The sequence below is a fragment of the Mus pahari genome, chromosome 21 (assembly GCF_900095145.1).
Source record: "Mus pahari chromosome 21, PAHARI_EIJ_v1.1, whole genome shotgun sequence".
Lineage (NCBI taxonomy): Eukaryota > Metazoa > Chordata > Mammalia > Rodentia > Muridae > Mus > Mus pahari.
The window spans coordinates 51,113,682-51,130,851 of NC_034610.1; the positions used below are offsets into that span (position 1 = coordinate 51,113,682).

Below are 17,170 nucleotides of genomic sequence, written 5' to 3' on the forward strand. Positions count from 1 at the left end.
CACATCACATCACACCACATCACATCACATCACATCACACCACATCACACCACATCACATTACAATGCATAGTATCATGGTGCAAGAGCTTCAAACTGAGTTTACCTGGATCATACCTAAGAAAAACGGGTATTGCTTGCAATGATTCTGGCCCTTTTGGTTGCAAAACTGTGTTAATTTTTAAACCTATATATTTCAGAACAAAACGTGTTTCATTTAAAGTTGCTTCTTATTTCCTGACAAATTATCCACCAATCATTTTGGCCAGTGTGCATTGTATAGCCACAGGTTGTTTTTCAGTAACACCCTTGTGGTTCTGCTTATCCCCAAATCTAGATTAGCAATAAACATACCTTTAAAATTACCTAACGTTATATTTGATATTTATGCTTAATATTTCTTGTGAACAAGGAAGCTTCGTTTAAGCTTCTTTTTGCTATGGAGGTATTCAGTTTAAAAATACATTACAAAATATTTGGGAATTTTGCATCTAATCAGTTAGCATAATGTATACTTCTTCTGCACTAGAATAATAATTTTGAATTTGTAGAGCCTATAAAAATAATAAATCTAACTCTAACCATACTCATCCTTCAATGCGCGTATTCACAGTGAGATGAAGGTGGGCTGAGGCATTTTTCAGAACAGTTGACCTGAACTGCTGCGTGGTGATGACAGGGGAAGTATCAAATGCTTCCACATAGGCACCTTCTGTTGAGAAATGTAGAGTGGTGTCAGTATCTCAAATTAATAAGTAGATTTTCTTTAAATTAAAATAAACACTGAAGAAGAATGGTTTGGCTAAACGTTAAAATCCATCATGGTAATTTTCCCACAGTCAAGTAGAGTTGGGTTCCAATCTCAGCATGTGTAGGAATGTATAGAATTACGGTGAGTTCAGAAAGCCACCTTGCAGGTTCTGTCTTCCACTGCTAAGAAGTATCATGCTTCCCCCAGCCAGCCACCCCCCCCCACAGAACTGTATGTAAAGAGAAAAGGAGATAGTGCATGTGAGCTTTACAAACTATAAAAGCTAAACAATTCTTACGATATCTCAAATGGGAAGGATTGGTCATGTTTAAGGAGAGGCAGAGCTAGCATAGTATTGACACAGTAGTCCATTGTCATCATGCAGCTTTCTTCATTTTGAAACTGATGGTGATTGGTTTTAAAATCATCGGCTCTCTTTGAAAGCTGACTCTCATTAGTCCCATTAGACATCGGATTAATATGTTCCATTTCCCAGCATTCGTAGAACCATGACATTGATGGTTGCCTTTCATCCATTCACTTTGCATTTATACAGAAAAATTTTTTTGAAATAATTTCAAACATTGCTTCATATCTATATCTACCTTAAGATTCTGAAAGGCTTGGAAATTTTTTATATTGATTCATATTTTTATCTTTTGTGTTTTCACTGCTTCGTTGGGCTTAAGTCCCTATAACCGGTAAGTATATTACAAAGAACTCTAGAAACCTTTCAATCAAGACATAGCCGAAGTTATTATTCTTCAATGTATAATAAGGATAATGATGAGCACAGGCACTCTTGCTGACAGTTGCATTATTAGGTAGTTTAATGAGGTGGAAATGTATTGAGATTAATAATTCATATGTGATTATTCAAAAGACCTTACTGACTATTGTACCACTGTATTAGAGCCAGACGCCACACAGAGCCTTGGCTCTCTCATACCAGGATACAGTCATTTGTACGATGTGCACTGTGAGTCAAATCTGTGTTTCTGAGCGTCTTACAATTGTAAAGATTCTGCTGTTTCAGCAGATTCAAGCCAAGCTCTGTCTAGGCCTGCCCTGGCTACCTTACCCCTCAGCCTAGGTGCTTGCATTCTAGCTCCTGACATCTTCTGTTCCATTGATCTCTCCTCATCAGTTGTATATCCTGTGGTAGAGCCTAAACTAGTTGCTTCTGAATTTAGCCTTCCAGGGAGATGTTTATAGTCATTTGCTGGTCTATTGATTTGAATATTCTAATGACGATAGGTCAGTTGACAGCAGTTTCATTGGAAGCAGAGGGAACTCTAATGAATCTTGTATTAGCAAATGTGTGGAGAGGGGTGGGTGGGTTAAACCGGAAGGAGAGGCAGTAATTCTCTTGAGTGGTTAGGTCTTAAGAGACCCCACCAAGGACTTTCTTTCTTTTTTTTTTTTTCTTTTTCTTTTTTCTTTTTCTTTTTTCTTTTTCTTTGTTTTGTTTGTTTGTTTGTTTGTTTGTTTGTTATGTTTTGATGTCATTGTTTCCTTTTTTATTGGTGTTTTTTGGTTTGTTTGTTTTTTTGTTTCTTTTTTTTTCCCTTCAGTGTGTGCTATTTTTAGACATGAATGCAAAAAGAAATTTAGTTTAATAAGAGAGGGTAAAGATAAATGCAATCAAGCTAAATTACGGAGACGTACAAATCTGATTGTAGGGTCTTTTTTTTTTTTTCCCCCTCTCCAGGAAGAAAAAGTGTTTGTCATGGGGACAACAGTTCATTTTTTGCCATATCCTATTTGTAGAGTTGGCGATAGAGCAGGCAGATGCACCAGCACTTGAACTATGGTTTACTGTTAATTAAATATCATTCTCTGCAGTAAGCATTACCATTTCAAACGCAAGTTCCCCTAAAAGTGTACTTTCTTTTCTGTTAATGAGTGTGACAGTATTATACTTTTCACAGTAACATCCCTCCAATGTTTGTTTGTTTTTTTTTGAATGGTAAGTTTAAATGTGATTAAATATAAGCATGTTTCTCATTGTAATGCTTAGTTCTCTGACATTAAAATGCTGTTTATTCTTCATAGGCAAGACGTTCTTGGTTCTTTCTTCATTTTTATGACAGAAAGAGAGTTAAAAGTGTCTTTCCAGTTTGAACTAAAACCATGAGGATGGGTCTATACTTAAATGTGGGTGGTAAAAGATTCTGTAGAATTTTAACTAAATCACTCACTCACTGAAATATTTACTGAATTTCTGGGAATAAGTCTATATACAAAGAAGATAGATAGATAGATAGATAGATAGATAGATAGATAGATAGATAGATAGATAGATAGATAGATAGGTAGATAGAACTCAGGGCAAGAAAAGTGGCATGCAGGGATTCTGCATGGCTTAAAAAACATTAAGAAAGCCTTGTAAAACAGTGTGGGGGAGGGGCTCGGGATTCAACGAAGGTATCCTCATTTATCTCCAGTACCCCTGATTTCTCTGACATTGCAGACAGAGAAGTCAAAATTTACTGGCAACTAAAAAAATATTGGGGCTGGTGAGATGGCTCAGCGGGTAAGAGCACCGACTGCTCTTCCAAAGGTCCTGAGTTCAAATCCCAGCAACCACATGGTGGCTCACAACCATCCGTAACAAGATCTGACACCCTCTTCTGGTGTGTCTGAAGACAGCTACAGTGTACTTACATATAATAAATAAATAAATCTTTAAAAAAATATTAACAGTAACAAGAAACCAAGAGGAAACACATGTGAAGCCTCCTGGAGGGCAGAAGGGGTGGGGGTGAGATTCTATATCAGTATTTCCAATCCAGGGTGTGTTGTGTTGGGAAAGGAGGGGAAAGCTGGTGAGCTGAGCATCTCTGTGGTGATGGGGATGTTGTCAAAGCAGGGTCTCTGTGGGAGGTTGGATTATGAGTGTGAAAAAGTTTATCCAACTGGGTCAATGGTGAAAACGTTTTTTGTTTCAGTTGGCAGCTTGGTCCTCTGGCTCCTGCCTATGCTGCTGTGACTCCAAATGCTAAAAACCAAGGCAACTCAGCTAAATGAATCCAGTGTCTTCCTGTCTCTCCCAGCATCTGCTATCTTGCTGATAGACACATATGTTCTGACCTTTAACCCCTGAGCCCAAGTGAAAGGTTTTGTCTTTAAGGGGATTGCTGTCCCAGCCCCCACACCAACCCTCTTGGCTGGCTATTCTTTTCCATCCTTCTACTACTTCAAGATCTAAATAAAGTCTTCACGTCTTCTTTGCATGCTTATATATTAAACAAGATAACTTTATCTCTTTTTTAATGTTCTGGAATATGAAATCTGCCAGATGAGAACCACAGTGCCACCGCAGAGTCTAGTCGTCTCCTGGATGTTCCTCGATACCTCTGCGAAGGGACGGAGTCCCCTTACCAAACAGGACAGCTGCATCCAGCCATCAGGGTGGCCGACTTACTGCAGCACATTAACCTCATGAAGACATCAGACAGCTATGGGTTCAAAGAGGAATACGAGGTGAAAGCTTCAATGCTGTGTTGAATTTTACTTTTAACATGATACTCAATGTAATGTAGCGTTTTCTTCCCTTCAACATTACAAGAGTGGGTACTCTACAGGCTCTCTAGTCCAGCATGGAGAAGGTCTTAATACGTATATATGGGGAAGCAGGAAAATGGAGAAGAGCTCTTCCTGGAAGTGTGTTCAGGGTTATGTTCACTGTAAGAGTCTTGGGAATGGATTCTAAAATATTTCAGTGTTATCAAAAACACTGTACTAGATTTTCCCACAGTTTCCTTTTCAAAAGTCAAGAAAAGGGATCCCCAGAGCTCCTCTGTAGTGTGTTAAGGATGCTATCACTGATTGACTTAAATTCCAGATGTTTCTTTGTCTCCTTGCTTGCCAACCCTCTAATGGTGACAATAAGTTAGACGTAATGCTTGCCACTTTTCCCTCAATTTTGTGAACTGTCAGCTGCGGATGGCAAGGAAGAAAAGCTGAACGCCACAAATTAAGTATACAGCATCCAAAGGGGGAAAAAAATTAAATGTGGTAAATTTCCTTTCATGGTATATGTCTCTTTCCTACTCAGACCAAACTATCAAGATTTACCTTACAAAGAAAATGACTTAAATCGCATTCCAAGAAACAGCAAAAAGACAAAGTTCCTTCCACCTCTGTCTTGCTTTGACCTCTCAGTGTGCAACACTGAAGCTGGTTTATCTACACACACTCAGCACAGTGTATGTGTGTGGACACACTTAGGGAAGAGGGAACCCAGTGAATCTTATTCCAAAGAAGAACCGAAAACATTCAACTCCATGGAAAGAATGTTAAGGTTCACATGCCATGCGTGGGCCACTTGTGTACTTTATTTGGGGTGAGAAAAATTATCTTAAAATTTTGAATGTCCGCTTTAGATATTTGAGAAGTGCCCAAAATAAGGGCGGGGAGTTAGAATATCCTGCCAGAGCGGTTTCTGCTTGCTCATTTCATGTATATTCCTGTGTACTCTGCTTCAAAGAATATTGGCTCTTTGAAGACCCTACTTCCTGTGTTGAGCAAAGTTTTAAGTTTAACTACACACACACACACAAAGAGATCTTTAGCTGTGTTTTAAATTGCTGCATGATTAAACCAAACAGTGAGCCCATCTGTCAATAGGTTCTTGGAGAAAAAGAATCTTTATAAGCCCATTCCCTTCAGAAAAGACCCCATCTTCATGGCCTTCAAAGAGGAAAAAAAAGATGACAGATCGCACCTGACTAAAGAATTATGGGAACAAAGTGATTTTTTTTCCTGTTATAAAAGCTGATGAACACACATTTGGAAGATAGACATTAAAAGTAGTTTTTCTAAGTTTTAATGTATTACTTATGTAGACAGTTTTTAAAAGAGTGATGGTTTTCCTCCTTGTAACTCACTGAAGTATTTTCAAGGTTCCGTCTTTCTCTAAAGTGCCTGCTGGGCTCTCACCTGGGGTCAGACCAACTCAAGATGAACAATCTGAGGGCTGAGAAACAAATGTGCTCATGGCCTTAGACAGCCCTGCCCCCTACCCCCACAAACGTGGCTTCCACTGTGTGAATTGTAAGAGCAGATAAAAACTGTTGTGAAACACAATTAAGTTAGGTTTGCTTGTCAACTCTTTTCTTTTTTTCTTCTTCTCAGAGCTTCTTTGAAGGCCAGTCAGCCTCTTGGGATGTGGCTAAAAAGGATCAAAACAGAGCAAAGAACCGATACGGAAACATTATTGCATGTAAGGATCTTGACCCTTGTAACTATTACATGTATAAACCTAAACAGTGAGTTACTACTTCCATGGTTTTGACTTTAGGGAATCCTAGGGGTAACATAGCAGTCTAATAAGTGATCTACTGAATATTAAAAACAATGTTACTGCCCTCAATAAATTCATTCTCATTCATCTCTTTGAAAAACTTGCTGTTTTAAATTTATGTTTAAATACATGGAAGTTTATTAACAAATGTTGAAGAATACTGGGGTAATGCCAAGGTTTTTTTTTTTTTCAATTGTGAATTATTTTAACACTCCTGTGGGTCACATTCAAGGTTACTGAGGTATTTATTTCACATGCCTTTATACCTTACCTGGAGGCAGGGACTGAACTCCAGATTCTAAAAGCCATGAATCACTCAGAAGTTCCATTCAGATATCAGCATGAAGAGTACATGCAAAATGCCAAGTCGTAACCAGAGCAGCCTTGGAAGCAGCAAGGACAGTGGATAACCTAACTTGTAATCGTCTGCTGATTTCCTTAGACCAGTCTACTCCGAGTTGAAATCATTCTAAACTATCTATCATACATTAAAACATAATCCGTCTCTCAAGGAGTGAAGAACAGGTTCAAAATTCACAGTCTAGTCTGTGGCTGTAAAATCCATGGCATAGATGAAGAGCCACCCAGACATTGTGGTGCCACCTGCAAAATTTCCTGACGTGAAAGACAAGCCGTCGAACCTGCATTCAAAGCTGTCATTGGAAGAAGTAGCAAACTCCATGTAGTTCTGGCATTTGTCCCAGATGACTGGTTAAATGATAATGCAGAGCTTTGAAAGTGTGGGCTCTAAAGACCAAACTTGTCCCTGCGTCTTTACCACTCCCTGCCTGTCTCAGAGCAGAGGAGCTCAAATAGCTTGCATCTGATTATTTACACCTTTCAGATGACCACTCCAGAGTCATCCTGCAGCCTGTGGAAGATGACCCTTCTTCAGATTACATTAACGCCAACTACATCGACGTAAGTGTCTTTACAGTGTCTTTCCATGGTGTGCCCACTTTATCAGCTCACATCTATGAACTCAGTGCTTGTTGTTCCCTATGACTTGATTGCTCCCTTTAAAGTAAAGAACGAACTGTACACTTTCCTTGTTCTACATCCTAGAGCTTACTGACACTGTTGTGCTTTCTTTCGCACCTGACTTTGGTTTGGGCTGTAGATTTGGCTGTACAGGGATGTAAGTACCACTATATGTCCATCACAGCACCCTCTGATGAATATTTACTATAAATACCTTTAATTGCAGTTACCACTAATGCTTAGTGTAGTTGTTTCTGCATGTGTCACCTAATTAGTCTCATACGATATATTTATGTTTCATCTTTTGTAGTTATTTTACGTGCGTAAAGAACTATTCTAATTCCTCCCCTCTTGTGTAGAAAAACGGGGCTGTTTTTTGGCTTTGGCAATTTATTATTATGCATTTGAATTTTATTTGTTGATGATTTCTGTCTCTGGCTTTTCTTCTTCCCTTCCCTAAGCATATGTGAGAAGCTGGATGGTATGATGTGCATTAGTGGTTTTGAAATTTTAACTTTTATATTCGCTTTTTATGTTAAAAGATGAGAATGGGGCCAGGACTGTAGCTCAGTAAGTAAAATGCTTGCTGAGTATACAGGAAGTCCTGAGTTCAAACCCCAAACACTGCACAAACCAGGCATGGTGGCGCATGCCTGTAATCCCAGCCGTTGGGAGGTAGAGGCAGGTGAATCAGAAGTGGAAAGGCATCCTGAAGTACAGAGCGAATTTCAAGGCCAACCTGGCCTAAATAAAACCCTGTCTCAAAAGCATAAATAAATACAATAAGTAGGCAGACTATTTTGTGGTGTGTGATATTGGCTTGTAAACTTATAAAATTATTCTTGCAAAAAAATCTGTATCATGTTTTAAACATATATCACACATATATATTGGATCATATCAATAAGGTCTGTTTTCATCACATATTGTGCCATTATATTTTGGTTATACATGTGGACATGGCAATGCTTTACGTAAGGGAAAGAGTAATTATCAAATAAAATTATTGCCAAAGAGGCAATATATTGTATTATATGTAAAGACGGGCTCTTTGGCTCTACTAACTGTTTTACATTTATACTAGAGGGTCTAGAGATGCTACCTTTGCTAATCTTGCAAATGACCCAGGTACAGTTCCCAGCACCCACACTGAGTTTACAACCGTCCATTACTCCAGTTGTAGGGTATCTTATACCCTCTACTGAGCTCCTTAGGTACCAAACATTCATGTGGTGCACATACATATATTCAGACAAATATACCTAATAAACAACGAAAATAACAATAATAAAAAGACCCTGACGGTCTTGAGAATGCTACGTTCTCTCTATGTTCCTCAGTTCCCTCATTTGCACAGTGATAATAGTTTTAGCCTCATCACTTTGTTGGGAAAATGCATGTAGTTCCTCTAGTACAGTGACTAACACGTAGTTAGCACTTGACAAATTTCAACTATTATTAATTAAAAACCCAAGTTCTGAGTGAATTGAATGACAGCATGCATATTTTTTTTAAGTTGAAAGTATAATACCGCTTTGCAGCGCATACTGTCAGTGTTCACATAGTGATGCACTATGAGCCCCTACCTGTTCTAATTTCTGCAAGTAGAAAACAATTCATCAAAGCTTTGAACTTTGTGCCTTACAGTTATTATAATAGTTATAACTAATTGATTTAATATATTAAGAATAGCATAAAATGTATTGTTTAATTTTTCATCATAGTTTTATTTTCATAAAGTTTTAAGTTTTGTCAGACATGTCATGAAAAAAACTAAACTAGTTGTTCTGTAGCACAAAAGACATCAACATTTCTCTTAAAACTTTGTAATTGCTCTTAGCTCTTAGTTTAACCTAAGTTTTTTTTGCCGTAACAGTTACATGCTGGTACCTTACTATAATAATATTTTATGGTTTATTGGGGAGGAATTTATTCTAAATAAAATTTGTTTTACAACTCTGTTACGATCCCAGTATATTTTAGCTAAATACAGTGCAATTTTATCGTTTCCTTTTCTTGTTTGTATATTATACACAAAATACATCTCTGCAGGTCATAGATATCTCATTTAAAATAGAAAATTGAAGTGCTTATAAAACTTTGAAATACGATTCCATGACACATTCTGGATTCTTATGACTTACCAAGAAGTCAACATCAGCTGAGTGCACTGGTGCAAACGTGCCATCACAATAGCTTATACTCAGTTGTAGATGGATCTCTTTGAGTTGGATGCCGGCCTGTTATGCTGATGTATAGTAAGTTCCAGGCCAGTCAGGGCTAGTAAAACCCTGAAGATTCTGTCCTTCCCCCTCCCCCATCTCCTCCCCAAAAAAAGGAGAGATAATTTTTTGGTATTTACAGCAGAATGATGCACACTTACTACATCCCTGGTCAGAGACTACCTCTTGCCCCCATGTTCCACATGCACTGTCTGTACTGAGCTGCCCATACCAAATACAGACAAATCTTAACAGATTTCACTGAATCCTACTTAACCCTATCATGCCATCAATATTTTTTCAGCTCATCTGTGGCACGTTGGCCATTGAGAGCAGAAAACAAGCAGATCAATCTTTATCATGAAGAATTCAGTGAAACAACATTAAATGTCTAGGAACAACGTTTGCACACTGAAATCCACTAAAATTTTTGTTCAAGAAAAAGAGCAGTTTTGAAAGCTTTTTCCCTATATATGTGTGTACTTAAGTCATGTGTGTGTAAATTTCATTTTATCAGCACACACAAAATAGTTCCTGCAGATTCCTGAACATGTTACAGAACTAAAATATTACCAAAAAGAATACGAGTGAACGTCAGCCGGACTCTGATTTGAGCACGCACGCATTGTCCAGCTCTAACATTGGAATGTTCCGCTCCTTCTTACTTTCCTTCTCTCTGGTTCTAATACGTCTTTGTCCATCTGTAATGCAGTGTGTTGTACTTTTGAATGATGCAATAAGAATTAATGTTTCTTAGTAGACTTTTTACCAAGTGTGAGTGATGTAAAACTTATATGAAGGCATAAACATGTTAGTGAAACTAAACTAAATCCCCAGGGTTACTCTTCAGCAAACAAAATTCAATTATATAAACTCTAATCAGAGCTTTTAAAGTACTTGTTGTCTGTTTATCCTTCACGTAACATAGGTTCGAGAAGTGGACCCTGTGTTCACTACTCAGTTCTGCTCTCCCTATTATAACCGAATCTTGAGAGGAGCTTTTCTTCCCCTTTTTTATGCCTTCATTTGTTTATTTCTGATACCAATGTGAAATGATAAACAATCTGCTTTCCTACTTTAGGGCTACCAGAGACCAAGCCATTACATTGCAACTCAAGGTAAAATTTTGTCTTTCAAATGCTATATTTATATTTATTTATATCAAATATTGTATTTATAGTTACTATTATCTTTTGTAGTCTTGTCTTTTAAAAAAAGTTGGCTCTTATTTGTATAGTACAAACACTTGTTCAAAACCTAGGAAAACTTAATCTTGATTCTCTTTTAAATTAAAATTCTGTGATGCTTTTATGATTTGATCTTTGATGATCCTGTGTCTCAGCGCACTAGACAGCAGTGTTGGGAAGAAGCATCACTTACTTTTGATGAACAAGAAGTGAGCTCTCTTCCCACCTTGGGTGGCTGTCACCTTGTAGCCAGTTTTGTCAGCCTGAAAAGCAGTAAGACCCAAGACCCAGAGTGATGTTGAGATATTGTACTGTCATCCAGCAATTTTCGACAAATTGTAACTGAAACAAAACGTAGTCAAGTCTATTTCTTATCGGAAAGAAAAGAGCAAAGAAGCGTGGTCCTCCCATGCTGCACCTGGAAATGAGAGTATCCAAACCAGCAAACCAATCTGTCATTCTCAGAACGTCTCCTGGACAGCCACAGAACGGGCATGACGGCTTAGAGAGGAAAGGCATGAAAAGGGCGTGCTACTCTTTTATTCGGCTTTTGTTTTGCTTTGCGTTGCTTTGGTCTTTTCCTCCTTTGGTACTGAGAACAGAGCCCAGGGCCATGAACTTACTAGGCAAATGCTACCGGGGAGCTAAATCTATTTCCTGACATTTGCTCTTTTAACACAGGTCATTTTATTGGTATTTCACCTTTTGTTTTAGTAATTGGATTTAACTGAATATTCTTTACTGTGAGAAATCTGTAACACTGCATTGACGCGTATGTGCACATGCCTTTGCAGCTAGGTAATAATATAGAATAATAGTATTAATAATAATAATAATAATAATAATAATAATAATAATAATAATAATAATAATAATAGGATATAAAGACATTACTTCATTTACTTTTAATCATACACTATTCATCAATGATGGACATTTGGTTAATTGGCAATGTCTTCTCACAGTAGCCTGAGAGTTCTGTATTCCACATAAACATATAAGTACAGTAGAGTCCCATAGTGACAGGAGTAAACACCTTAGATCTTATGAATTACTACTTCTAGAAGACAAATTGAAGAAAACATTGGTGCATGTCTATGATTTTTTGTGCAGCATATATTCCGATATAAACTGAAATGAAGCGGTTCTAGTGGTAGTGTAAAGAGAGTTGTATGCTTTTTAGCTTGTTTCACGAACACTACTCTTTATGTATTTCAAACTTTTTATTACCTATAAAATATCTCTGATAACATAGGATGAAACATTGTTTATAGGCCCAGTTCATGAAACCGTATATGATTTTTGGAGGATGGTATGGCAAGAGCAATCTGCCTGTATTGTGATGGTCACTAATTTAGTGGAAGTTGGCCGGGTAAGAGAAAACTATATTTATTATTTATTTATTTATATATTTATTTATTCATTCATTCATTTAGATATAGATGAGTATTCTTGAATAATAATCAACTGCCTTGGAGAAGATCATGCAGTACCTTAAGAATATTTCATAGACAGAACATGTTGATTGAATGCTCCTAAGTAAACTTGTAATGACTGAAGAATATTTGATTTCTCATTGAATAATAAGATAATCTTTAATTTTAAAAAATAACTTCTGATACCTTTATATACAACTGCTCCCCTCCCTTCTCCAATTCTTTCTTTGAACCCAGCTCCCAAATTCATAATCTCCTCTTTATTTATGATTGTTACACGTGTATACAACCCACAGAGTCCATATGTTATTGCTTGTATATGCATGTATAGGGGAGGCTACTTGGGATTGGACCACTTATGAGGGAACTTTTGGAGGACACTAAGATAAACTTGAATTTTATACTGAAATGTAACTGAACTATTAGACTTAACATTTTTTTGAAAGTGCACAGTCTGTTTCTTGTGTAACATTTTCTCAGCTGTGTTTGAATTAAGGACTAAATTTTTCATTGGAATGAAGTTGTCTTGACTACCATGTATGCATTCAGATAAATCTGTAGCTATGCATTCTTCTCATCACTAGGTGAAATGCTATAAATATTGGCCTGATGATACTGAGGTTTATGGTGACTTCAAAGTCACCTGTGTAGAAATGGAACCACTTGCTGAATACGTTGTTAGGACATTCACCTTGGAAAGGGTAAGCATTCAAACTTCTATTGAAAGTATAAATATTAAAACTTTCAGAAAAATCACTGAAAGTTTTATTAATCTATTTATTAATTAATTTAATATTTATTAATTTATTAATCTACAAATTCATTTCTTTTTGTTTGTTTTGAGACAGGGTCTCAATGTGTAGTGTAGTTCTGGTTATCCTTGACCTCACTCTGTAATTCTAGCTGGCCTCCAGCTCACAGATATCCACCTGCCTCTGCCTTCCAAGTGCAGAAATTAAAGGTGTGGGTCACTAAACCTAGAGAGTTAAAGTTTGGGACATATATTAAAATCCCCTGTCCTTGTTGGAGGAGTCCTCAGCTGCAAGGATATTAATATTATTTCATATAACAAGAGATTATATAGCAACAGAGCATGGTGATAGAATGAATACCCTTTGTAAACTAGAACAGGAAATATTACTGAAATACAAGGGGGAAATGTTTCACAAAATTAAAGGGCTAAGGGGAAGAACATATTTTAAATGGCATATGGACCACACCTTTAATTCCAGCACTTGGAAGTGAGGTGTAAGGGTCTTTAAGGGGAAGGTGTTCCTGAAAGAGATGAGTCGTGCTAGAGCCCTAAGGCTTACAGTTTCTCTTCTGAGATTCATGGATCAGATTTCAGAGATAGGTAACTCAGGGGAAAGGCAAGATGCAGGATAAACGGATCACAGAACCAGACACTAAGTGATGGCCAGCCCAGTGGTTTTCCTTTGACTTAGCTACTGGAGGCTTCAAAGCTCAGGACACACCATTTTGTTGCTCTGTTTTGATTTCATTAATTTTCTCTTCATATTCTCATTGCTAAAATGCATTCTAGTTACTCTCACCTCTCTCCACTCTCTTCTTTTCCTATACTCATATAATTTTTGGTCATGAGGCCCACTGAGTTTAAGGAGGTGAGCTAAAGAACCAAAGGAGGCTGAACACTCTTAAGAGATGGGCATAGGCCCAGAACCGTGGACACTGCAGAAGTGATTAATGGATAGTAGAACACAAAAACATGTAAACAAAGGCACACACAAATCTATGAATTTTGGTAACATCAGTTTGTAATGTTAATTTAAATGAAAATCACTAGAATCTGTGAAGACAAGCAACTTTAAACTGTCTACTGAGAATGGTCAATGAATATGGATATACCGTTTTGTATTTTCAAATGAGCAAGAAGTATTACATGGAATCCTCATTGATTGTGTATGATCATTTAAATATGGAATTTGTTAATGATCAGAGTTAAAATACTTTAAGCCTCTACAAATCAGTATAGAAGTTTATCCATGGGATTTAAAGAAACAAAAGTTTAGGTGTTTGGTGCATTTATCTATTATGAGTCTATCCTTAGGAATGTATTTACAGGTAATATCTAATTTATATTGTTGAAAAATTCTAGATAACTGGAAACATGATGTGGCAGAGAAATAGTCAAACAGTAGAAGCCCAGAGAATTTTGTAGCTGAGAATTTCTTTTAAAGAATGGATTTGGCCATTCTTTTAGCCAGAGAAGACCATTAAAGTCTACAAAATGTATTTGAAAAAAAAAATGGCAAGTTATATATTAAGGTGGAACACCAACCAGAAAAAAAATACCATTAAAGCCTGGTTACTTTAAAAGATCAATAAAATATCTAAATCACTAAGGGAAACACAGTGACAAATTTCCAAACATTATTTAAAGAATACTGTATTAGAAAGCATGGAAAGTTTGTAACTAAAATTACATTTGCTGTTAGAAAAGTTACTTTAAAAATCATGCATAAACTTTGACATAGAGAAATAGATTTTTGTCCAGACACAGTAATTATCTAGCAAATTTTATTTCTCAAAAAGTGACTCAAAAAGAAGGGTAAACAGATGGCTTGTATATGTGTGTTCTTGGGGGTGATTGTTAAAATTATCATTGAAATGAAAATATGGTTTTGTAGCTGAAAATTTCTTTTAAAGAATGGGTTTGTCCATTCTTTTAGCCAGAGAAGACCATTAAAGTCAACAAAATGTATTTGAAAAGCTCACATGATGCTGAAAACAAAGCTAAATAAAGATCTTTCTCGCTCCCTCCATTTCATTCCATAAGTACACAAAGATGATTGATTGCACTAAAAAATATGAAAGGTTTTAAGAAATACTGAATCTAGGCATGAAGTCAGAAAATACCTGAACAATTACATTTTTCTAAGAACATGAAGACATTTAAATTAAGGGAAGACATGAAGTATAGGAGTGAAGTTATGTGATTTCATTAATTGTTTCATGGATTTAACGTATTATACTTAAAGATATTTGTATGGAACTTTCGCAAAAATAAGGAGACTTCTTGAATGAAAAAGTGACCTCCCAATAACTATGGAATACATGGAGTGGAAAGGAGAATGTTTATTATAATAAACTAATATAGAGGCTCTTGGCACAGTTATTAGTAAAGTAAGGTGGATAGACATTTGCACTAGCATTCAATATTTTAACAAATTAGTAAAAGAAGTGTTGTATAACTAATGTTATAGTTTTCTTTTTACTTTACTTATGTATATGAATGTTTTGCTTTCATGCATCCCTGTGTACCATAGGCATGCTTAGTGTGCCCATGGAAGCCATAAAAGGCCATGATGCCCTGAAACTGGAGTCACAGATGGTCAGGGTTGACATGTGGGTGCTGGAAACCACACCAGGTTCTCTAGAAATAAAGCCAGAGCTCTTAACTGCTGAACTGTTTCTCCACCCACAGTTCTATGGCTGTTTTTAAAACCAAAATTATTTAATAGAAGCTTTTCTATCAAGTTTTTTTAAAAATCTAATATTTACTTAGATTACTAAATCAATACAAAATTCACATTTTATTAACAATCTATAGAAAATATATGAAAAGGGCTTTCATAATGACAGAACACTCCACACTGTCTTTGGCTGTATTTAACAAGACATGTTTCTAAATAGAGAAAACAGTAAAATACATCAAATGCCATAAAATAAGGTATAAATAACCAAACACCTATGTCTCCATCTATGGGTTACATGAGATTAATGTCATCACACTGGTTAAGCCTAATTCTAAACAGAATGCCACTGGAGTCTTTCAACTGTTTTTCTTGTTATCTAAACTAAAGGCAGTGCTTTTGGAAGAAGGGAACATATCTGGTCATTAGTCTGAATTTTATTAATTAATTAATTAATTAATCCTTGAGATTGATCACATGGCCTTGTCCACATTAATGTTCTATAGACCACTGAACTACATCCTAAGCTACACACACACACACACACAAAAAAAAAAAAATTTAAATAAAAGACTCCTGGGAGGATGTTTACTACCAGATGGGAAAATCAGCTTTTACAAGGCAGCCTCGCACATGTCACATGAGTAGAGAGAGAGCCAGCACAAACCATGAAACCATTCTGCCAAAGTAGTTAGTATAGAGGATGTGAAATACATCAAAACTGTGATTTTTTTTCCCATTTTTGTGATTTCAGGATGACTTTTGAGATAGGAATGCTAAATACTGTGCTAGGAATTAATGTTGAAAGGAATTACAACACAGTCACTAGCTTCTGAGGTTTTGATAACACTGGTCCCTGTAAGACAGACTCTGAAGATAAACTGCCGTTCCTAAATTGATATATTTAGTTCCTGTTTTTGCTTTTTCTGATTGACCAAGTAAGATTAATATCTTCACCAGTAGCTCACAGTAAAGTTAAATTGATATAGATTTTTGTTGTTGTTGTGTTATATTTACAGTGCCAATGCTTCCTCAAACCTAGGGATTCGCTTATGAAACAGGAGAGGGCTTGGCGGCACCTTTACAAGTTTCTCTTAGGTTAACCTGATAGAAGAGAGAATGGCAGTGGACGGGTCACTTCCTTCATTGTGCTGTTACTCTAGATAATACTTTGTGAGCCAAATTACTTCACAAAGCTGAGAAACATCATTTATCCAGAGAACACTTTAGCTGCCTGTATATTTTCACAAACCAATCTAGTGCAGCACTGTGCTGGAAAATCCCTACATCTAGGCTTCAAAACCATTTTCGACATGGATAAGCAAGGTTTGGAAATCTCTCCTTGAGAACTCAGTACACCGGGTCAGGGAAGCTTTCCCTTCCCTTTCTTATCCCCCCTTCACAATAATTTCATGTGATATCACTCCTGGCAAGAAGCAAGCTATCAAAGGCAAATAAAAATGACCCAGAGAACCAAACAAAACTAACTTTCTTTCATGCCAGTTCTCTGCCAATGAAAGTTAAGTTTGCAGGCCGTGTTAGACTAGTATCCTTAAAATAAAATCAGTAAATATTAATTTTTTTTCATGGCCACTCAAATCTAGTAGCCATTGTGTACTTGGTGATTTTCTATGGATCGCTTCTAAAACACTATTTTTTTTATCTTTGTACAGAGGGGCTATAACGAAATCCGTGAAGTCAAACAGTTCCACTTCACTGGCTGGCCTGACCATGGTGTTCCATACCACGCCACAGGGCTCCTGTCATTTATCCGGAGAGTCAAGCTATCTAACCCTCCCAGTGCTGGGCCCATTGTCGTACACTGCAGGTGAGCAATGTTCCCAACTTTAAA

The 17,170-nt window shown here is 36.7% G+C and overlaps 1 protein-coding gene across 17 annotated transcripts in view; it reads left to right on the forward strand.

Moving 5' to 3' along the window:
• Positions 1 to 17,170, forward strand: part of Ptprk (protein tyrosine phosphatase receptor type K) — a 514,155-nt gene that overhangs the window by 479,327 nt on the left and 17,658 nt on the right. For 6 of the 17 annotated variants that reach the window (XM_021221748.2, XM_029532781.1, XM_021221749.2 and 3 more), the window contains 9 exons: positions 1,440 to 1,451; positions 4,052 to 4,236; positions 5,890 to 5,977; positions 6,903 to 6,979; positions 7,179 to 7,196; positions 10,343 to 10,379; positions 11,723 to 11,820; positions 12,469 to 12,585; positions 16,992 to 17,146. In XM_021221748.2, the coding sequence (XP_021077407.1) occupies positions 1,440 to 1,451; positions 4,052 to 4,236; positions 5,890 to 5,977; positions 6,903 to 6,979; positions 7,179 to 7,196; positions 10,343 to 10,379; positions 11,723 to 11,820; positions 12,469 to 12,585; positions 16,992 to 17,146 (787 nt within the window). Of the gene's footprint in view, positions 1 to 1,439; positions 1,452 to 2,461; positions 2,892 to 4,051; positions 4,237 to 5,889; positions 5,978 to 6,902; positions 6,980 to 7,178; positions 7,197 to 10,342; positions 10,380 to 11,722; positions 11,821 to 12,468; positions 12,586 to 16,991; positions 17,147 to 17,170 lie in introns of those variants that run through there. The other 11 variants (XM_021221750.1, XM_021221751.2, XM_029532783.1 and 8 more) reach the window with 5 other exon arrangements.